This window comes from Hakea prostrata, chromosome 1, assembly GCF_041222555.1.
Source record: "Hakea prostrata isolate BN-2017 chromosome 1, UWA_Hpros_2, whole genome shotgun sequence".
In the NCBI taxonomy this organism is placed as follows: domain Eukaryota; kingdom Viridiplantae; phylum Streptophyta; class Magnoliopsida; order Proteales; family Proteaceae; genus Hakea; species Hakea prostrata.
This window is the reverse complement of record NC_142600.1, coordinates 20,441,951-20,462,684: the sequence shown is the minus strand read 5'-3', so window position 1 is coordinate 20,462,684 and position 20,734 is coordinate 20,441,951. Positions and strand designations below refer to the sequence as shown.

General features: G+C 35.7%; 2 protein-coding genes across 5 annotated transcripts; one reads left to right on the top strand and one right to left on the bottom strand.

Annotated features, from left to right (window-relative positions):
- The first annotated feature begins 913 nt into the window (after positions 1-913).
- LOC149028180 (alternative NAD(P)H dehydrogenase) lies at positions 914-1,684 on the top strand. Its single transcript, XM_089147837.1, has 2 exons — positions 914-1,044; positions 1,165-1,684. The coding sequence occupies exons 1-2, from the start codon at positions 942-944 to the stop codon at positions 1,392-1,394; spliced, it is 333 nt and encodes a 110-aa protein (XP_089003963.1). The 5' UTR covers positions 914-941; the 3' UTR covers positions 1,395-1,684.
- Positions 1,685-3,474: 1,790 nt separating this feature from the next.
- Positions 3,475-20,024, bottom strand: SAC8 (SAC domain-containing protein 8). 4 transcript variants are annotated; one of them, XM_089168983.1, is made up of 20 exons: positions 19,633-20,024; positions 18,053-18,127; positions 16,102-16,229; positions 15,892-15,983; positions 15,698-15,755; positions 15,389-15,445; positions 15,264-15,297; positions 14,930-15,010; positions 14,727-14,833; positions 10,453-10,539; positions 10,283-10,360; positions 9,725-9,789; positions 6,432-6,530; positions 6,224-6,323; positions 5,588-5,696; positions 5,420-5,492; positions 5,131-5,224; positions 4,939-5,025; positions 4,347-4,413; positions 3,475-4,238 (listed from the first exon to the last, which is right to left on the bottom strand). In XM_089168983.1, the coding sequence occupies exons 1-20, from the start codon at positions 19,781-19,783 to the stop codon at positions 4,111-4,113; spliced, it is 1,770 nt and encodes a 589-aa protein (XP_089025109.1). In that variant the 5' UTR covers positions 19,784-20,024; the 3' UTR covers positions 3,475-4,110. The 4 variants fall into 4 exon arrangements, with proteins under 4 accessions (XP_089025109.1, XP_089025117.1, XP_089025132.1 ...); XM_089168991.1 differs by lacking the exon at positions 19,633-20,024 and adding an exon at positions 16,419-16,508 and having other exon boundaries at positions 18,053-18,128; XM_089169006.1 differs by lacking the exon at positions 19,633-20,024 and adding an exon at positions 17,704-17,808 and having other exon boundaries at positions 18,053-18,117.
- Positions 20,025-20,734: the final 710 nt, after the last annotated feature.

Sequence of the window (20,734 nt, the reverse complement as noted above, 5' to 3'; positions counted from 1 at the left end):
TTTCCAAAAAAAGAGAAAATCAGATCACAACAAGATTTATCATATATATGTTATTTAGATATGCTCATGATGTCCTAAAGAATGATAATAATTATTGCCTTATTACAAGAGAAGACAAAAATGAAAAACGAATTTCATTGTTGATGATGATGGCCACCAATGTTGCCATCAAACTAATTCAATTGAAGAATGAATTCATTTCTTTTTCTTTTTTTCTAGAAAAAAAAAGAGAATAGGAAGTCAAAGTGATGCTGAGGAAACAAGAAACGCAAGAAGTAGAAATAATTAAGGTCAGTAACGATGAATCTAGTCTTATTATCATTATCTTCTCCTCATCAATCCATCTCTACTTTGAACGTTACTTACTGCGCGTTTCACTCTTTGTTTCTTAGAATTTGGAACTCTAATTTGAATATGTTTATTCAACTATCATGAATTGACAATCAGATTCGAATCTCCTAACATTCTATTACCCAACAAGTGTTGTAATGGTCGGTACTGGGTAGTGCATGCTACTGTGTAGTTACAGTAGTAGATCGATGAAGCAGAGAAATTAATAGATCCACGTAATTAAACACACTTGTAAACCTAACCTCGTCACAGCCACCTTGCCGCCTCACTGCTGTTGCACCACACCAAACGAACGGTTCAGACACGAACACATACATACATACATACGTAATGAGAGACACACACACACACGACAGAGAAAGAATTATTTTGGGTTGCTGGTGTTGTGTTTGGAGAAGGTGTTGGCATCCACGATATATATTTCAAAAAAAGAAGAACGGTCAACTCTTTTTTTCTAATAATATTTTGCCACGAGTACTTACAAGTTGAGATATATTTTTGTGTATTTTTTGCTTATAAATACGGATTCTCGAAGGAACCCACACAAGAGAAGCGAAGCAAAGATCGATTCAGAAGAAGAAAAAAAAACCATGGCAGCGGTGGCGCTCAGGTTGGGGTGCTGCATCTTCTTTGCTATGGCGGTCGCTACTGCTGTTGCTGCTGCTCGGAACCCCATTTTGCCTTCATCACAAGGTATATATATATATATATATATTATATATATATATTATCCACTACCGTCACCTTTTGTTTTCTCTCTTAACTTATCAGAATTGAATCCCAACTCATGAACTCAATCGTTAATTGATGCAGCTGGGAAAGCAGAGATAGAAGATGTAATAATGGTGGCAACGCATGCGCAGATGGGTGAGGTTGGTGGTGATGGAGATGCAGATGGAGTAGGAGAAGTAGGAATAAGGAGGCTTCTGAATGTGATCAGTTTAAACGATTATGGTGAACCTTCGGCCAACCGCGGCCATGACCCAAAGAACAAAGGCGGCAGTGGAGGTCACAAGAGCCGTGACAGCAATGACAATCCATGATTAATTATCGATTAAACTCGATCAATTAGCTACTTAAGTACTATGTTGTTTTACTTTGATCGAATAGGTTTGAGGGATATCATGATAATCAAGGTTGTTGAGTTAAGTCTTCCTTCTTTTTCGTAATTTATTTTATATGCATGTAACAGTAAAGCATCATCTTCATTCTTCACCTGATCCTGATGATCATGTTGGCTTGGCTGTTCCCTTTTTCAGAGTTTCAACTACTATATAATAATATTAATTAAGGATATATTGAACCTCATGTTCCGTACCTTATCAAAACAAGAAGAATCCAAGATAAGTAAATAAATGAGGAGAGACTCTCTCGTCCCCTACCCACTTTCTTCTTTTTTTCTTTTCTTGATTAATTATAAACAATCAAATAAATATTTATTCACCACGTTTAAGACACTTGATTTTCATAATCATCTTTTATAAGGCAAAAATCCTTAATTAGTAGACTTTGAGATCTTCTACGTTCATGTCAAATTTATTTCATTAATTATACTTAATTATGTGATAAAACAATAACAGGATGCATTGGACTATCTAGTAGGTGCATGTATGTGTTTGTATATATTTATACAAGATCAACTTAAATTATTTCTGAAATATTCATTAATCGGATTTCCACATCACTTATTTCATGTGATAGAATGAGGAGATAGGATTTCAAATGTTTTTATTACGAAGCTGTTTTGCCAATTGATTTGATATTGTCAGTGTTCAAACCCATGGCCGGTTAATCAGTAATTTCATTTCAGTTTCTGAATTTAGTCAAAGTAGGAAAAATAATTTCTTTTGTTGTATATTCTATTCAACACTATTTTTGTGTCTTCATTCAATGACAACTATTTGCTTTGTCCTAATTAAATAGAGTGATGTTAAAGTAAGACCAAGAAATTACAAATTGAAACATAAACAAAACGAAAAGAACATAGAAATTTATTGTAGTTCACACACCAATGTGGTTTACTACGTCTAAGGCCAAAAAAGAAAAACAGAATTGAGAGCTCAACCAATTCCCATATACGGAATTACAAAAACTCTCACCAAAATCCTAAGGCGAAAATCTCAAATCTCTCAATGATTTCATAAGTGAACATAAGGTGTATATATATATATATACAAACTTCAATCGTTGATCTACCGATTTGGGTCATATAATACCGTACCATAGGAGGCTACGCCCCTACACCCCCACCTCAAATTGAGATCGATGATGGGCTTGGGGCTTGGGCCAATTGTCTACTTCCGCACAGACGGATAAGAAGCTAAAGGCTGAAGCATGGCTATGGTGAGTGAATTAACCAAAATACCCTGAAATTTAATTATAAAAGGCGATTTTTTTGCAGATTTTATTGCAAGAAATTGATTTTAGACGACATCTGGTAAAAATCGTTTTTTTCTAGGCTTTTCGGTTCAATAAGTATTGAAACGGCAAAAAAATATAGCCGAAATTGCAAACCTTGCTTCAAAGTAAGGAAACAAGAAATTCAGGTCACAACATAACAAGTGAGTTATATATGTTTTCATTGTAAAGCCTTAAAATCAATTCTATTCGGTTTCATACTAGATAAAAGCCTTAAGCTATGCACACAAGATTGTTTGAACTCCTACTTGACAAAAGACTAAAGCTATATACAACCCAAACGATCCTCCCCTGATCCTTGAAGTAACCCACCCAATTATAATATTTAATTAACTAGATCAACTCCTCACAGTTCTGTAACTTGACAGTGATTCACTGCACCATATTACCCAGAATTTACAAGAAAACACTTGACCGATCTGCTAAGTAAGATTTTCATACATATGTTCGATTGTATCCTAAAATTTACTTCAAACATTTTTATTTTCCAATCCAAAAACCATACCAGAGATGAAAACAGGATGACAATGAAGTCGCACCAGTGAAGCCTGTGGAATGCTATTATTATGCTCTGGGGCCTTTTTGCAATAGGATTAAAGTAGAAACTAGAAAGGAAGTACAAAATTTAGAAAACAAAGTCAACAGAAAATCCTAACTGTTTACACTCACTTTGGTCTATTTCATTGTCAAATAAAGGTTAACTTCCAATTCCAAATAATGTCACTCCACTTTTGAATTGCCTTTTTTGGTTTTTGCCGACATTGAGTTTGACTTCTTTTTTTTTTTTCTATCGTGGGTTCTCCAAAACAAGTAACAGTAAATGAAGCTAAGGAGATCAACCACAAAAATATCTTCATGTAAAGTGACCGACAGCCCATGTCGGAGGTGGTGATGCAATTAATAATTATAACTCTTAAGTTTCCAAGGTTTGGAAGAATTGAGTCCATTCAACGAGTTAATGGCCGTCAAGTTATCACTTTCAATGCGAATATTACAAAAGCCCTGAACAGCTGAATGAGGCTGAGTAGTTGTTTCCCCAAAGCCAGCCATAGAACACAATACCATTTTTTTCCCCCTTCCCTTTTTGGGTAGGAAAGGAAAATTGGTGAACCACTTCCACTGTATAATTCAATATATATTATTTCTTAGCAAAAATCCACTTCAACTTCCTAAAATTGCATATGTGGTTTCTGTGAAACACGTTCATGAAGCTTGTGGTTTCTTATAATCGGAATGACAATTAATATCATACATTTTGTACAAATTTTGGCTAATTATTTTCCAGTTCCAGATGATACAGCTTCCTTTCTGCTAACAGTTACATTATCAAATGTAATTAATTTAAAGAAGACCGCACAACTGAGGTCTGGAGCAGAACTGCCTCCCATTAGCTTTTACCAAAGCCATCACACCTGCCGCCACACCAGCGCAGAATACAGAAGACACAAAATGCTGTGCATTTCGCCCAGCTGAAAATTTACCAAAACATCATGAAAGCCTCAATAGTCAATTACTAGAGTATAGCGTTTAGGAAGAAAAGGCAAAGTAAAAGAAGTCATTATGGAGAACTATGATACCTTGAGCAAGGGAGAATGATGTCAGTGTGAGACTGCCAAATAATATAGCTGATGCAACTGGGAGATACTGCAGTTTCAGTTTACCCATGAATACTTGATCAATATACCACCATGAGATCATTAATAAAGCACCAAATCTTTAAACTTGGGCCCTTCATCATTTGCTTCCAATTGTATAGCACATTCAATTTATTACAACATTTTTCCAACCCAATCACCTCAGTGACCCTGACATCCACTTGCTTGGTGACCTCCGAATTTGGGTACATTGCCAAAAAGTTAAATCACCGGGATCGCCAATGAGGTTACCAATCATTATTTTGTGGGAGGTTGGGTATACCAACAGCTTTCAGTGAGTGAGCAGTATACACCAATAACAGGGCTGGGAACTATAGGGCAAGAGGATTCCTCCCACCCCTTTCAAAGTGAAAGAAAGGCGGATGATACATGCTTGTCACCAGAGGTATCATGTCAGCCGACGCTGAGCACTCACTTAATTATGAGAGCACAATTTTTCAAAAATATCAAAACTTATTTTTAAAAAAAAAAAAAAAACAAACACCACCACCACCACACACTTGACACTACATACCGAGAATGATTCAAATCCGTTCAGCTGGAATGGGGAGGGACCAGATCCATTTACAGTGTAGTGACCACTGATAAGATCCATTGCATCCTGAAATTGAAGATCAAGCAGTATCCAATAAGTCAACAGGCTCTGTTTCATTTAAATAAAGTGGAATATGTAAGTGAAACTACAATTTGTGTCCTGGGAACCTGCCTGTCGGACGCCATCATGAAAGTTACTCAAGTAATATCGTGACAGACAAGTCATCCCATCTTTAATAAGACCAGGGAGAGTCTGCCTTCCAAATCTGTAGCATTATTAACTCAAGGTGAATTAGTGAACGAAATTGTCTAGAATTGCTTTTCCTTTTTCTTATGATTAACAACGGTAATAAAAGAGAGATTTCAAAGCTCATCAATGAAACAATTTCACGATCTACCATACAGGAAATGCGACAACGAAAATCATTGGGACCATATGCAACAACCACAAATGGATTTACCTCACAAGATCACTCTTCAAGGCGTGTGTCCCAGAATACTCCAGGCTTATCTCGTTACCATGTTCAACCCATGCTAACAAGATTGAAATTTCCACAGTGAGGCTTAAAATGCAATTCTAAAAGCAGCTTTCTCAATAACATAAACCAGAAGCTTAAAATGTTCCTTACATGTCTTGAATTTTTCATAAACTTCATGAAGCATGGAAATGGACTCAGTGGAAGACAATGCACCAATCCTCTGCAGTTGTGAGTTTAATGATTCTCGAGCCAGGTAACTCTGGAAAGTTATTAAGCAATATGTGTAAGATGGTTTGAGAAAAGTGTGAATATAGCATAACTCACCCCAAAAAAGGATATCCAGTCCTAGAATGTAAACTTACGAGCCTTGACAGGTAAAGCACCAACAGAAAAGTGAGTAAATATTGAACAAACAAAATGGTCTAAAAATGAACTTCCATTTCAGGTAAAATACCGTATGACTAATTCTTTCAGGTAATCAAAAAGGAAGGCACTCAGCAAGAAAAGGGTATCAAAGCGATCACTCCCCCTTACATCAGCTTTAATGATATTTGGCATATAAATACTAAAACGAAACTGTCAAACAAAAGTCAGATCCAAACAATACATTTGTTTTTCCAGTTAATATGTTTGTTGACTTGCAGCACTTGGAAGCCTGACTCTCATTCTTTTCATCTGATTAGATGATTGCAAATCCATATGATTGCAGAGAACAAGTCATTAAATGGTTTAAATAATTGAAGGATCGGCCCTAATAATATGATTGCAGAAGATAATAGGAGATACCTGAGTGACATTCGTTCGATCCAGGCAATCAATACAGTTAACCCTAACAACTGCATTCTGCTCAGCTAGTATTTTTCCTTCAGAATCAATGAGGAAGTATCTACAGAGCAGGAGAATGAGTAATTAAAAGTAGCATTACTCATAACAATTACCTGAACAAAGCAATTTAACACCTAAGAGATGCCAAAATTTACTTTTCATTCATTACCCTTGCTTCTCGAAGTCTTCGGAGATTTGATCGTAGAGAAGCTGCACATTCTCGAGGTTTGAATTGCCGCAATGGTGATGAAAGTCAAAAGACACATATCTGCATATTTAAGTTAACAGAAAACTAAGCTACTTTATGGTTATTCCACTTTTAAAACAGGTTAACAGAACACAAAATGCATATGCTGTTTGATTTCAGCGATGACAAATGCAAATACAAGTAACTGGAATCCTAATGCTAAAAGTTTTCAATAGGTTACACGAAGAGTGGAAAACTGGTGGCTCTTATTAAGAATTCCACCTCATAATGTATCTAGAAAATTGATGGCTCCCAGTTCTACAATTTATCAGCATCATGTATGAAATTGCTTACTGGAGGAGGCCAGGGCATGACCAATCATGCATCCATACTCCATCGATACTCCAATCATGAGACTCTGGGAATCAAACTAAGAACGGTAGTCCTCGAACATGTTAATGAGACTAAAAGCAGCCACTCCGTGCAAAATGCCATTAGTTAAGACCATCAACACCTACCAGGGAACTGTGAAATTGGAAACTGCAATTGAACATATTTCTCAATCATTTCCAACACAGACAGGTTTTCTGCATTGCAACCTCTTTCGTTGTAAGATATCCAGAACTCAGTATCCGCATAAGATAACTCTAACTGGGCTTGATGACAGAAATGTATTCAACTTATTTCAACATCTTAAACTATACAACTCAGAAACTGAAAAACACCCAAGCCCTTCATCATCCATGTTATGAACTAGATTAAACGATTTCTACCAAAAAAAAAGAACAAGAATAAATGATATATGAATCACAAACAGCTTGCAGATAGACTTAATTCTCAGTTCGTAAACAACAAAATGCAAGGAAGGAGTGGATAACACACTACATGTTCAATCAGATTTAGGAAAATGACCACAGGATTCAATGCTTCGTGGAAACAAAACCAGGAGTAAAGGTAATCAAATAAGTCAACATTCAATTCTCCGATGAGGCTGAAATTGTAGTAACTTATATCTTGCTGGTCATATACTTTAAATTTGAGAGTGATCCAATGGATGGATGGATATGCAAAAACAACTAGAAACAAAATTAGAAACCAAAAGAGAACAGCATCATCTCCCAATCCAGAAAGACACAGGAGCACCTACTCCTGGTCAAAGGATGCCCTATAGGAAGAGAAGAATCTCCCCAAATATGAGCTCCATGTGATGGACAGGTAAGCTGGAATAGTAGGAAAGAATTGAGATCAAATTTAAGAAAGTAAAACAAAAAATGGGGAATCACAGCCAGCTGTTTATGGCAAAATTGAACAATTTTGATTTATGACAAGATGAATATCAAGCAAAGAATGAAAAAAGCAAAACAAGAATGGTATCCAATTAACTGTTTCAAACTACAAGAGAAAATCACCCCCTCAAGACTTAAGGGTCCTGGAAGCATGAATCAGAAATTAAATGGAAGAAAAGGAGGGGAATATGACCCAGGTTCACCACCTAGACTTGAGGGAGGCTTCACCACCACCTACTAAGGCTTAAGTACCTTGAGTTTGCAGCTAAATCACCATGGTATGCATTTACAAAAAGAACTCAATATAGGAATAGCCTCCATGCATGGGAGGGAATTAGGCAGCAAAATCTAAATCTGATAATTCGATAGAAGAAAGAGAAGCTACTAATTGGAAATCCATAATAGAAACCAGCCTAACCGAGAGTTAGTAACCACATAAAATAATGTATCAGAAATTAATATGGTCACAACTCACAATCCACTAGAAGAACCCCAGAAAGTATGAATTGATCTCTTCTCCTGACAAAACAATCATGTGGCCCCCATAATCTACACAGTGTTTTACAAGTTCACTAAAGGATGTTAACCAGCAAGGTTATTAAGATCAGGACCTGACTAGGTTTGGACATGGCTCTTAACCTTGGTTGAAACTGCAAATTTCGACCAATGTATCTCGGTTCCATGCCTTATGAGAAGAAACCTAAGGTCAATACTGGATCATAGCAGGTTTTCACCAGTTTTGGCTGTATTTCATAGGTAGATCCAAGCAGTTTTGAGTTTTGACCATGCCAGGATGTAACACAGGTTCTGGGCCAGAATCCAGGATCCTCTCAAATTCTAACCAGCTAACAAATAAATAATCGCTGGGAATTTTATTTCAACTTTTGGTAACCCACGGGGAAAAGGAACTGAGAAAAATAGGTTATGGGAAGGGATTGAGAAGTTAGGGTTTTAACTACACCCAAGATGGGATAGTTTTGGAGAAGAAAATGGGAAGTTTAGGTTAATAAAAATTCCTAGACGGGTCGGTTTAACTTGAGAAAATTGTATCTTGGTTATGGAAAGAATTAGGGAAACTTAGGGTTTTAACAAAATTCTATGGGATGGGGGAGATTGGGGAGAATCATGGTTTAACAAGATCTAAATGGAAAGGGCTTAGGAGGCTTGCAGTTAAGGTAAAAGCACAGGGAAGCTTGCAGTTGGTCTGGGAATGGTTTAGAGGCTTTCTTGGATCAATCTTGATCTCTTTCTTCGCTTTCTTGATTTGTTTTCTTTTCTTTTCTTTTCTCTCTTTCTTTTATTTTATGAAAGAATAGTCCTTTAGAACTTTCACAAATGCATTAAATGCATCCAATGCTCCCAGAGTACTCCAAACAGCAAACACGCATCATCACTTCATTTTTCCCACTTCGATTCTTTGTGAAATATCACCTCCATATATTCTTTATTTATAATTGACTCAAAATATCTAAAATAGTCAATTTATACCATCTCTCTTTCCTCAATTAGCACTATGCTAGTATTCATCATAGCACTAAAGTGAACCAACTAGGCAAGACCCAATCCAATTTGGTTTCTTGGACCACCGAGTTGGCCTTCAAAACTCAGTTCTCAAACAACACTCTGTAGTAACCCCACCTACTAATCCTACCAGCAAACTTTGATCAGCCCCACTTCTAGGATTCCGCCAAGTGGGGGGGGGGGGGGGGGAATGACCTAGAACTCTTACCTCGCTCCTGTCTCCCTACAGTATCTTTTTCCCCAAACCACCTGCACTATTAAGATAAGTACCCTAAACATGTTAACAAATGAATAAACTTCCAATGCAAGCTGTCTTCCTCTTCTTCTTCCTCTATCCTTCTTTGCCTTTCTTCTGTTACTTGGTATAAGTATAGAGAGAAAGATTAATCATTTAAATATCCATGCTCCAGGAAGAGAGTATAGAATAGAATGAAACGTGCAGATAAGTATGTGCATAAAATATTTCACCTCACATGTGGAATCTTTTGCATCTCAGCAGCAAATGCCGCACTTAGTTGACCTTCATCACCATGCTACAATAGTAAGAAAAGAAGTTAAAATGAAAGATTAACAAGAGAAAAGGATGATGATGTTAGAATCACATCAAACAAAATTCGATTCAATTTAACAAGTAACAATTTGAAACAGCCATATCAAGTAACACATGTAAAGTCTCCTCAGAAACACCACATATAAAGTATGGTCATTACGTAAACCCCAACAACAAGGATGTCACGATCAAAATCATGCTAATGTGCTTCATGGTGAAACGAAGCTAGATGGAGATGTAAGGGTTTAATCAGTTACAACTAAGCAGCTTATAACACTAGCGAGATTCATAAAAACCACCTGAACTGCAGTCCTTGACCCCAGAAACCAATGTACATGTCACCCTTTTGCTTATTAACAATAGAAAGTAAGGCAATGTGCAACATTAACAATGTATGCTCCCAATAAGACAGTGAATATAAGGCCACGTTTCTTGTTCAAGACTGACATAAGTGAAGAGTATAGACATATCCTTACTTTATCAGTCAGATCCACTACCATGACTTCTCCATACCGTTGAGAAAGATCATGAAAATGGCGCTCCACAACTTTGGACTGAAAATAAAAGATATAATGCTTAACTACAGTCAGAATATCCAACCTACATATAATCAGAGGATCATTGTCTAAACTAGTGGACAACATACTGTTTCCTCATGATTAATTATTTTAAGTTGTGGCTTATAGCTCAGATCCGCAATTTGCTCCCAGAGAAGTGGAATTGAACCTCGAACCTGTAAACAAACAGTTTTATTATAAATGGAACAAAATAAAATCCATACATAGAATCAATTAGAGTTTCAAACCTGAATCTATAATTGCAAACAACCTAACTATGAAGAAGAATATCGGGCGATTTCAAACTGACAAAATAGATATAACTTTATACCAGGTTGGGTTTCAAATATGTGATTGGTAACCAAACCTTACAAATAAGGACTATGAAAAATTACTCTTCAGTAGAAAAATTAATTCAATAATTGGACAAAAATTCAGATCAAAATTTTTTTAGAAAAAAATCAGTTGATTGAAGGTTATGATATGTATTCCAATCCACCTAATAAACAAAACAACAATAACAGTCTTGGTATCGGTTGCACAAAATTTACATCAGTTGTAACTTAAGGGAATCATAACAGCATAAAAATCCAGGGGGGGGGGGGGGGGGAAAACAAAAATAAAATAATAGACTGTTCAAAACAGATAAGACTAATGTCAACACCATTAAGCAACAGGATTCCAGTTCATAAAAAAAGTATAAGAATTAAGTAAAAGCAATAAATCAGACGCATCGTGCAAATAAATGAATTTCTCTCATCTAGACAAATGACATGTCATTCACCAAATTATAAAGAAAGAACAAACCAAGCAAAATTAATTTTAATATCCATTCTATACTTACAATCGTACTAAAGAGAAAAGAAATTTACTAATCAATTCACCAAAAACAAAAATTAGGATCAGAATTACTTCATCTGATTTTTTGATTTTCAAGAATATCTATTGTATGAAAAAGGTAGATGAGATTCATAATTTATCATCCTATCAACAATCTCAAAAGCATGGTTCAAGATCTCGCTCTTGAGTGAGATCTCGCCCCTTCCAAAAACCAAGATCTCAACCGAAAGAACTTGGTTGAGATGGTCTTTTTCTTTTTCTTTTTCTTTTTCTTTTTTTTTTTTTTTTGGCAACTCAATGGCCCATCTAGGTGGGTTTTACAGTCCAGGTTGGGCTCAAACTTGGTAGTTAACCTAATTTAGGCCTTTTAAACACATTGGTGACTTTGGATTTGTGAAAACAATCCTAAGTATGAGTTCTAAGTTTGCCCCAAGTGTGAAACCAAAATGTTGTAGAATTGGGAATTGCAAGGTTATATAACATGTAATATGAAACCCCTAAAGGCATATAAATGAAAAACAAGTATATCAAATACATCAAATAACTTAAATATCATCAAAATTCCATCCACATAAGCATCACAATCTCGACTTTCCAGAACAGAATAATAAAATTATACAACCATTAGAAGTTTTGTATAAGTCATAACTCATAAGTTCATAAGACAAGCATAGAATGATTAATCTTCCTTTGGTGTTGTAGATGTGCTAAGAGTAATTGCAAGTGAAAATTCAGCTGAAATCCACAAAAAATTGACAAAAATTGAGAGTTTCAGAGATATATGGTGAGATCTGGCGAGATCTAACACGAGATGTGGGAATCTCGCCCTTCATCTCATCTTGCCTTCTTAAAAAATCAAGATATCTTGCAAGATCTCGGCGAGATCTAAACCATGCTCAAAAGCTTAGGAGTCAATTTTTCCAGAAAACTATTTCAAATGCTTCTCAGGGAAACTAACATCTGTTTCTTTGACTGGAAAATATACTTCAATGGTCTTCTAGGAATTTCACATAAAGGATCATGTCAGCATCAACCATACTTATTAGCAGGAATGTTCTGTCAATTTACATTTTTATCTATTGAAAAGAGTCAAGTCAGTCACTGCACAAGTATTCTAAATTTACTAGTTCAAATTATGCAATAAGCAGGTATAAGTATGCCAGTCCTATTTCAAACTACTTCGCTGAGCTAGAGAGAGCTTTTAACCATTATATTTCTTTGAAGAAGTATGAATGATGTGCACTAGTTAAGGTGTAAGGATTTCTTCTGACAAAGTAATACTTGACTGATTATACACAAGGCGTCCAGAGTTGCTGCAAATTTGCCCTTGCAATTGGCACGACAACCATATTTAGATTTCCTGTCCAGATTGGTTACAAAGCTAAGATACCGGGACTGGCAGAGGCGATGCATTCAACAATATTGATGATGCTGGTGGAACTGTTGGTATGTCTTCTCAGTCATCTGAGACAGACAGTAGGTCACAAGAGATTTTCAGAAGGTTGCTTGAGAAGAAGAAACAAGATAGCTGAATAAGAGGATGGACAGAAAGAATGATTTCAACAATCAAGAGAATCATTTAGATTAATCAGAAGTATAGGATTACTTTAGCTAATTACTTTAACTTTTTTGAAAGGCTAGACATAATGACAGCTGAAAACATGCCTCACCAGCCACCTGAACTTCATAAAAGCTTAATATAAGGTATTAATAGTTGTTGCTAAATGAAGAGATTTTACCAGTATTTGCAGAACAGTTACTTTAGAAGGCAGTACATTGTCCAACAGAAATTATTTGGACAAGTCTTTCCAAGTTGAGTTAGAAAGTGCTTTCAATGGTTACGTTCCTTTGAAGGAATATGATATGATTAATGCATCCTTCTTACAGTGTTAGGATTTCTCCTTATGCTGGAAAAGAGGAAGGACAGAAAGAATGATTTCAACAATCAAGAGAATCAATTAGATTAATCAGAAGTATAGAATTATTTTTGCTAATTACTTCTAAAATTTTTGAAAGGCTAGACATGGTGATAGCTGAAACATGTCTCAACAGCCACCTGAACTTCATAAAAACTCAATATAAGGTATTAATAATTCTTGTTCAGTCAAGAGATTTTACCAGTATTTGCAGAGACAGTTACTTTAGGAAGCAGCACATTGTCCAACAGAATTATTTGAACAAGTCATTCCAAGTTGAGTTAGAAAGTGCTTTCAGTGGTTATGTTTCTCTGAAGGGATATGATATGATTAATGCGTGCTTCTTACTGGTGATCCACAAGGAATTCATTGAAGAAATTTGCAGGTAAAGCAACTTTCGCATTCTCATTAGACCAACCTAGGAAAAACTCTTCGAACTCTCAGAGTTCAAACTAAAATTCAGCTTACCTAGGTCTGGCAACATAAAGGTGCTGGTGTCTAGGATTCAGTAAACTCCAAGGAACTGTGCATTTAACGTCAAAAAATTGTATAGAAATTGATACATTAGATCAATAGAACTCCCAGAGAATAAATTTTAGGCAGGACACAAAATTCTAGCATAGGCTAAGTTAACAAATTGGGAGCTGAGTACTCCTTGAGAACCACAAACAAGGTAAGGCTGTAAAATGACACTACATCAGCTATTATCAAGAGATTGGTAGTAATAGCTCAACTTCATGGTTCTGAATCTCAATTAATGCTTCTAGTTTCAAACAAGATATCTTGGTTTACACAAGAAACTGAACGAGATGGTATGCCATTTAAATATTCACTTTCAAACAAATCTAAGATTGCTTAAATCTTATTTATATGAAGGAGTTATGTTCAGTTCAACCCTTAGTTGGTGATGAGAATAATATTAAGCTATGAATGAAAATTATTTTTGAAATATCAAAATAAATGTTTATCTAACTACAATTTTGGTTTTACTTTTTAGCAATGATTAACCATGATAAGATCTATGGAATTTTTAAAGTTGACAAAAAGAACACCAGGATTTAAAAGTTGAACATTGCACCTACCACCGGGAATCAATTTGTTTTTGAAGTGGGGGATGACTTTTTATCCTTAACTATTATTTTATTGGACACAAATAGGGGGTATTGGCTTATTTAAGTAAAGAAATAACAAATATAAAAGCATTTACTTTCATGGCATTTGGCATAAATATGCATCGACCATGACAACTGTCACTCTTAGTACATTGTGCTTACACTGGCAAACTTGGTTAAAAAATCACAAGAACAATTTTGAGGATTTTTTCATTTTCATTTTGTAAAATAGTTCATGTAGTGTGTGTAGATTTTGTACTGGTCCAAAATAGGACTGTATTGGGAAAAAAACTAGATTAAAAAAAGTCCAAGAAAAAACATTTCTAAGCCTTTAAACCACCACCCCAACATGGAAAGAAGTCCCTGGTTTCGACCATATCTCAGTTTCTGCTGGTGTTGAAACCGAATTTTAGAACCTTCATTATAAAGGTTCATTTTAAGACAGTCATTAAAACAACAAAATCTACATATGAGAGCACAAAAATGCAATAATACCAGCAAAAGTGAAGATTTGAAACCTCCCAACTCCAGCAATTGCTCAGTCTCAATAAAATTAGCAGCATCTCCTTCAAGGTTAGCTCCTCTTCTCCACATTCTCGTTCCTAAGTTTGACCACATCACAACAAAAACAAACTATATTTGCTTCCAAATATAAGAAAATCAGGGAAACATGTATCAATTTCTCTAGAGAATCTAACCTAAGCGCCGAGTACACCTCCTTGAGATCAAAGTAATATTTGCTGGAGCATCTTTAAGCATGAACTGCATACTCTGGAAGCCTAACCCTTGGTTAAGATGGAACAATGTAAATAGTTGATGGGTTAGGAAATCTCCACCAGTTTTAATGTACCCTACCACAATCAAATTTTAACCTCACTCTTAATTTTGATCATTGCTGAAACACTTATATATATATATATATATATATATATATATATATATATAGAGAGAGAGAGAGAGAGAGAGAGAGAGAGAGAGAGAAGAGAAGAAGAAGATTTGACGAGAAATCATGCAGTGATGAAGTAAGGATACTTCCTTGTACCAGAGGAATAATAAATCGATCAAGCTGCAGCAAGCAAAAGTAATGGCACATTACTAGCTGAAACATTTGTCTATCATAGGATCAAGTAATGCTTAATAACGAAACATTGTCTAACCTTATACTCAATAAGCTCTTCCAACAAATTTCTGTTCCATACAAAACGAGGATCAGCCTGAAAAGGAAAACATATCTTTAGAACCTCAAGATATGTAATGCACTAAAGTCATAGAAGGCACCACATTATGGCGGTTCTGATTTCGAGGATATGATAATCCGAGGAAGCACTCTTGACTTACAATTAAACATGACCACATATCTCTTAAGAAATCAGGAAGAGACACGCTAGCATAGAAGTTTTAAGGTGGTATGCCATCAGAACAAATCTCTTAGTTAAAAAATTGAAGAACTACATAATCCAACTTACCTGTTTCCAAAGTGGTTTACTTGCCCTCTCCTCAGTTAATTTGAATAATCTTTGTAGGCTAGTAGAAATGGTCCAAAAAGTATTAGGAGAGGACATTCAACTCAGAACACAGATAAAATCAAAATAAAGCATGACATATTAAACTCCAAAACATGATTCATCTAAATAACCTTCTGCACAGATCCAGCACTTACTTCAGTGTCAGATCAGTTCCATATGAATAATACAAGCCTGGAGTAGATTCCACAGTTTGCAACAGAGTCATGAAGTAAGCCTCATCCCTTTTCTGCTCATTGAAAGAAAGTTGACAGGCAAATAAATTAAATTAAATTATATATAAAAATTAAAAAATTTTTAAAAAAAACACTTTTGATTATATATTTTAAAGTTTCAAGACACATTACCTCCTGAGAAGTTGAATTCCGCAAAGCCGCATTACAGGACAGAAACTTCATTGACATCACACGGAAAATAGGGAAACCAAGATAAGTGCCAACCTTCTTTTGAGAAGTAATTACTAGTACATATGCTCCTGTAACAGAAGTAGTAGGATCAGTGTCGACATTCCAATTGAAGCAATGATTTAAATGCCCATAAGACCAATATTTTCCATAAGATTGCATTGGCAGATAAATTATCTCAAGCTAATGAAATAGCCCTGAAAGAAGTTGGAAATATCCAAATCACAACACAAGCTCACTGACAAAAAGGAAAGCAACACCTTCTTTTTAATTGGGTGGTAGAAACTCCTAGAGATAGCTGCTTCCTAAATTTTAAAAGCCGGAATGTTGCCAGAGATCCAAGACAAAACCTGCCTAGAAAAAAAATTATCAGGAGGAGGTGTATTTATCGCACTACAGAAAACTTCTTTCCCATAAACATCAAAAATAAACTCACTACACAGTTGCTGATCTACAATAAAAGACAAAAACATCCTTTTATATGCTGCTATTACCACATCTAGTAACAGGTTAAGTTGCAGCACTGCAACCATCAGGTTGGACGTTCGACACATAGAAACACTCTCATTGCATACATATGCGCCTCTTACCTGCAGTAGCCGGAGGCTCATGAACTGGAACAATTTCTTTCTTAATTACTGCCATTTAGATTCCAATCTGACATGAAAGAATCTGAGATCATCAAGAAACATCCACAGGAACCATAGCATGGAAGCATGGCCATAATAGATCAATTTGACCAGGCCCCGTTCAAATTAAATGAAGTTGACCCAGGATCCTGTACTTCTACTCAAATAGCCTATTCTCGACCCTAATTCATGCATTTCTCACACCTCTCTACATGTCACTTTCAGACTTGTCCCTACGTATTTTAGTTCCTCTAATCATACCATTCGCCCTTGTGCATGTACATATCTTACCGCATATGACACATCACCTCAAAAGAACTTCTCTCAACTTTGCATGCAGTGGAGCTTCTCCCAGATATCTCTAATGTGTTCATTACTTATATTAACTTTCCTAGTTTAACACCTATTCATTTCAATACCCTTATCTCAGCTACATTATTTTTATTTATATGTTTTTCTTTACAAACTAACACTGAACTCCGTACGTCACTGCTAGTCTTATAGCTGCCCTATATTTTTTTTGTATTTTAATTTAGCAAACTGTGCCAACTACCCGACACTCAAGAATTATGTCTATAATTGGAGGGGAACTCTTGGTGCAGTTTTTCTAGCTGACCTGGATAGTCTGTTTCAAAACTATTTTAAAAAAAAATCAATAACTCAGTTGCCAATTATAAGCTCATTTTGTCTGGCACACCAAAACTAACATGCTTTAAGACCAAACCACCCCCCACCCCAGGAGAAAAAAAAAGTATCCAGTGCAATTAAGCTCATCTCATTTTCACTTTTTGGGGCCCATTGAATAGTCAACTTCAGGTTTGGAATGTAGCACATAAAGCACAGACTGTCCAAACACACACAAGCACACAACAAAATAATATAAAATAAAATGATTATGTTTTTCAAGGTGACCCACCTAGTTTTCTTGAACAAGCACAATTAAGTTGAACATAGCATAAATAAGAAGCAGTTCACATTTCCTGGCTCATTTAAAAACTGGTAGGCACAGCTTGGCATTTACCTGTATCACCAAAAGAGGTCAAATGGTACACGTATTTTCTACTTTATTGTGCCATACCTTAAAAGCAACATTACAATGCAAATATTTTTTTTAACATACATTAGAGCATATTCTTTCCACAACATTTGCATTAAAAAGGGCAACTGAACTCCATACCAGGAATAATAAACCAACAATCTTCTCTTGCATGTGGAAAATAGAAAAAACTAATACCTAATCTAAATTCATGCCAACAAAGATGTACCTGCAAGTAATCGTATCATTCCAACCACACCATAGATTTTTGAAACTTTCGATTGACTTCCAGAATATGAAGTACCTGCATCAATTAGTAAAGAAACCAATCAATACAACCCATCCCATATAAGACTATGAAACTCTTGGGTTTTTAGGTCTCTTATGTACTAAATATGGAAAGTTACAGGACTAAGACACATCCAAAACATTTACATGGTGTACCGAAATTGTTATATCACTTTATGATCAACTCTCAATTACCAGGTTATATTAAAATTTGAATTGCGCCAGAAAAGTTTCATCCTCAAAATAACTTACAAACCAGAACTACATATAAGATTTAGTGATTTCATCTCTCATAATATAGTTTGACCATCCTTTCATGCCTTTTTCAGACATAAACAGAAAGCCACCATCTCCTTCAACAGGTGGGTCACCTAAATTTCTACACAAGGTAAAACCACATATTTCAGTCATATCAGAGGACGATATGGCCAATCAGACCTTGACATAGACAAATTAACACTGCCTAGGACATGCATCCATTTTCCCCTCCATTCAACTGCATCCCAACATATACTAGACATTCAGTTTTATAAGTGGAAAACAAGAAGACGGTAAAGAAACAAATGTGTTTCCCCATGTTTAAGTCGCCTATGGTTGTAATTTCCCAATTGAGCAAAAAGGTATAACCAATGCCATTTCAACTACCTAAAAGCTGTCATATGGATACCACTTGGACTAATCAGGTCAAGAAGCCAATTTTAGCTTTCAATCTTGTCCAGCAGTTTTGGACCAACTGAGTCCACAACAGTGCCAATGCATAAGCTTCCTGTCTAATATAGTGGCCACTGCCAACAAAGTCTCAGTAAGATTTACATTGGTCAGAACAAATGAAAATTCCAATCTGCGTGAAACCAAGCTATCCCATAGACGAAGTTAGAAATCAGTACTTCTATGATTAATTACTGGATAACTGGATCTTCTGAACTCAACAGAACTTCTAGTAAGTTCTCAAGTTTTCAGGCACTTTTGGGAAAGAGATTAGTTTAGAAAGTCTATTTTATGAACCCCCGCATTAACCCAAGTCAAATCATGAGTTACACGATCTGCTGTTCTCTTTTTACATACGCAAACCTCCCTCTCATATTCGTCAGTTTACATCATTAAGCAAGTAACATGATAATTCTGTTGATATCTTTGCATTGGATGGATAAGTTGACAGTGTTTGCACTCTACACAAAGGGTTCCCATTCTATAGAGTTCTGAGGAGTACTGGGAATCAAAAGATATATAAACGGAATAACAATTGTTCTTCTTCTTTTTCCTTTTCGGGTAAAGCTATACCAGAATACTTGGATGCATTTCGAAAGTCCTTATTCTTATGCCATACGATCCCCAAATGAAAAGGTTCGACTTCAGTGAAGAAGATACCAATATAAGTATCCATGCCTCAAACTCGACAATTAGACAATTGGTGAGACATGTAGTTTCAAAAGTGGTCGTATTAGTTACAGAGCAAACAGTGAACCAACGAAGCAATCTTACAAAAAGTGAAGAGGGAAATGATCAGAAGAAGGCTCTAACCAAATTGCGTCTCGATATGGCCATCGGAACGGTCGATGGAGAAGGCTTCATCGGGAGAATCCAAGGATCTTATCACGAATTTGTCAGGAAACTCCATCAACTCCATCTCTTCGCATAGCTTGAATGCCCCCGAGGGAACGAGATTTTCCATTTCGCTCTCCGATATAAACAAATAGCAGAAAACCCTAATAAGCTTCTCAGCTCGGATAACCCTGCAACACGCTGATGAATACGTTAAGAGGTCAATAGAAGGAACTTCGGAGGAGAATAATGGGAGGATCGAGAAGTCTTCGACTCGTTCGCTGACTCAGCCGGTCAGCCCCATTGGATCAATTCCCAACGGTTTTTCAAGTCGATGACGGTTGATAACGACAAGTCCTTTTAGGTAATGTAATAACGGTTTTTCTTCATGCCACAAAGGCACAAACACATCCCTTTGGTTATTTCGCTTTTGTGGTCTAAGAAATTTAATTCTGTTTTTTTAAACTATCTTGAATTTCTTTTTTTTCACTTTGCAGGGAACTTTATATAGAAGATAGGGGAGTATCACATATATCGATGTCGATCACCAAGTGTTGAATTCAACCAATCCGCTAATCCTAGATTGACAAAATTATTTTAAAATTGTAATAAATATAATAATTAAATTTAAGTGATTTTTTTTATAATATATTTTTTTATAACCTTATTTTAGTACTATTCTAAGTCTAGATAATCATAATGAATGTGATAAATAAAAAATTAAAGTTTTTTTTTTTTCAACAAAATAAAAGGATATATATTAAGTTTGGAGTGATTCCCTCAAGGCAATTCAGCATATAGATCAACCTAGCGCAATACCTTAGTTCATGCATGACTTGTTAGAGGAAATTTGGTCTTTCCATATTACCTTTAGGCAATGCATATTTATTCATTACTTGTGTCAGGTTAATGCCACAGCAGATTTTCTCACTGGACATGTAGACACAGAGACAGAAGTAACTTATTTAGTCCCTTACCTGCCCAACTATCTTAGTGAAATCATTGAGACCAATAGAAACGAGCAGTATGTGATTAATTATATATAGAAGGTATAAATCATGCATTATGTATCATATACCAT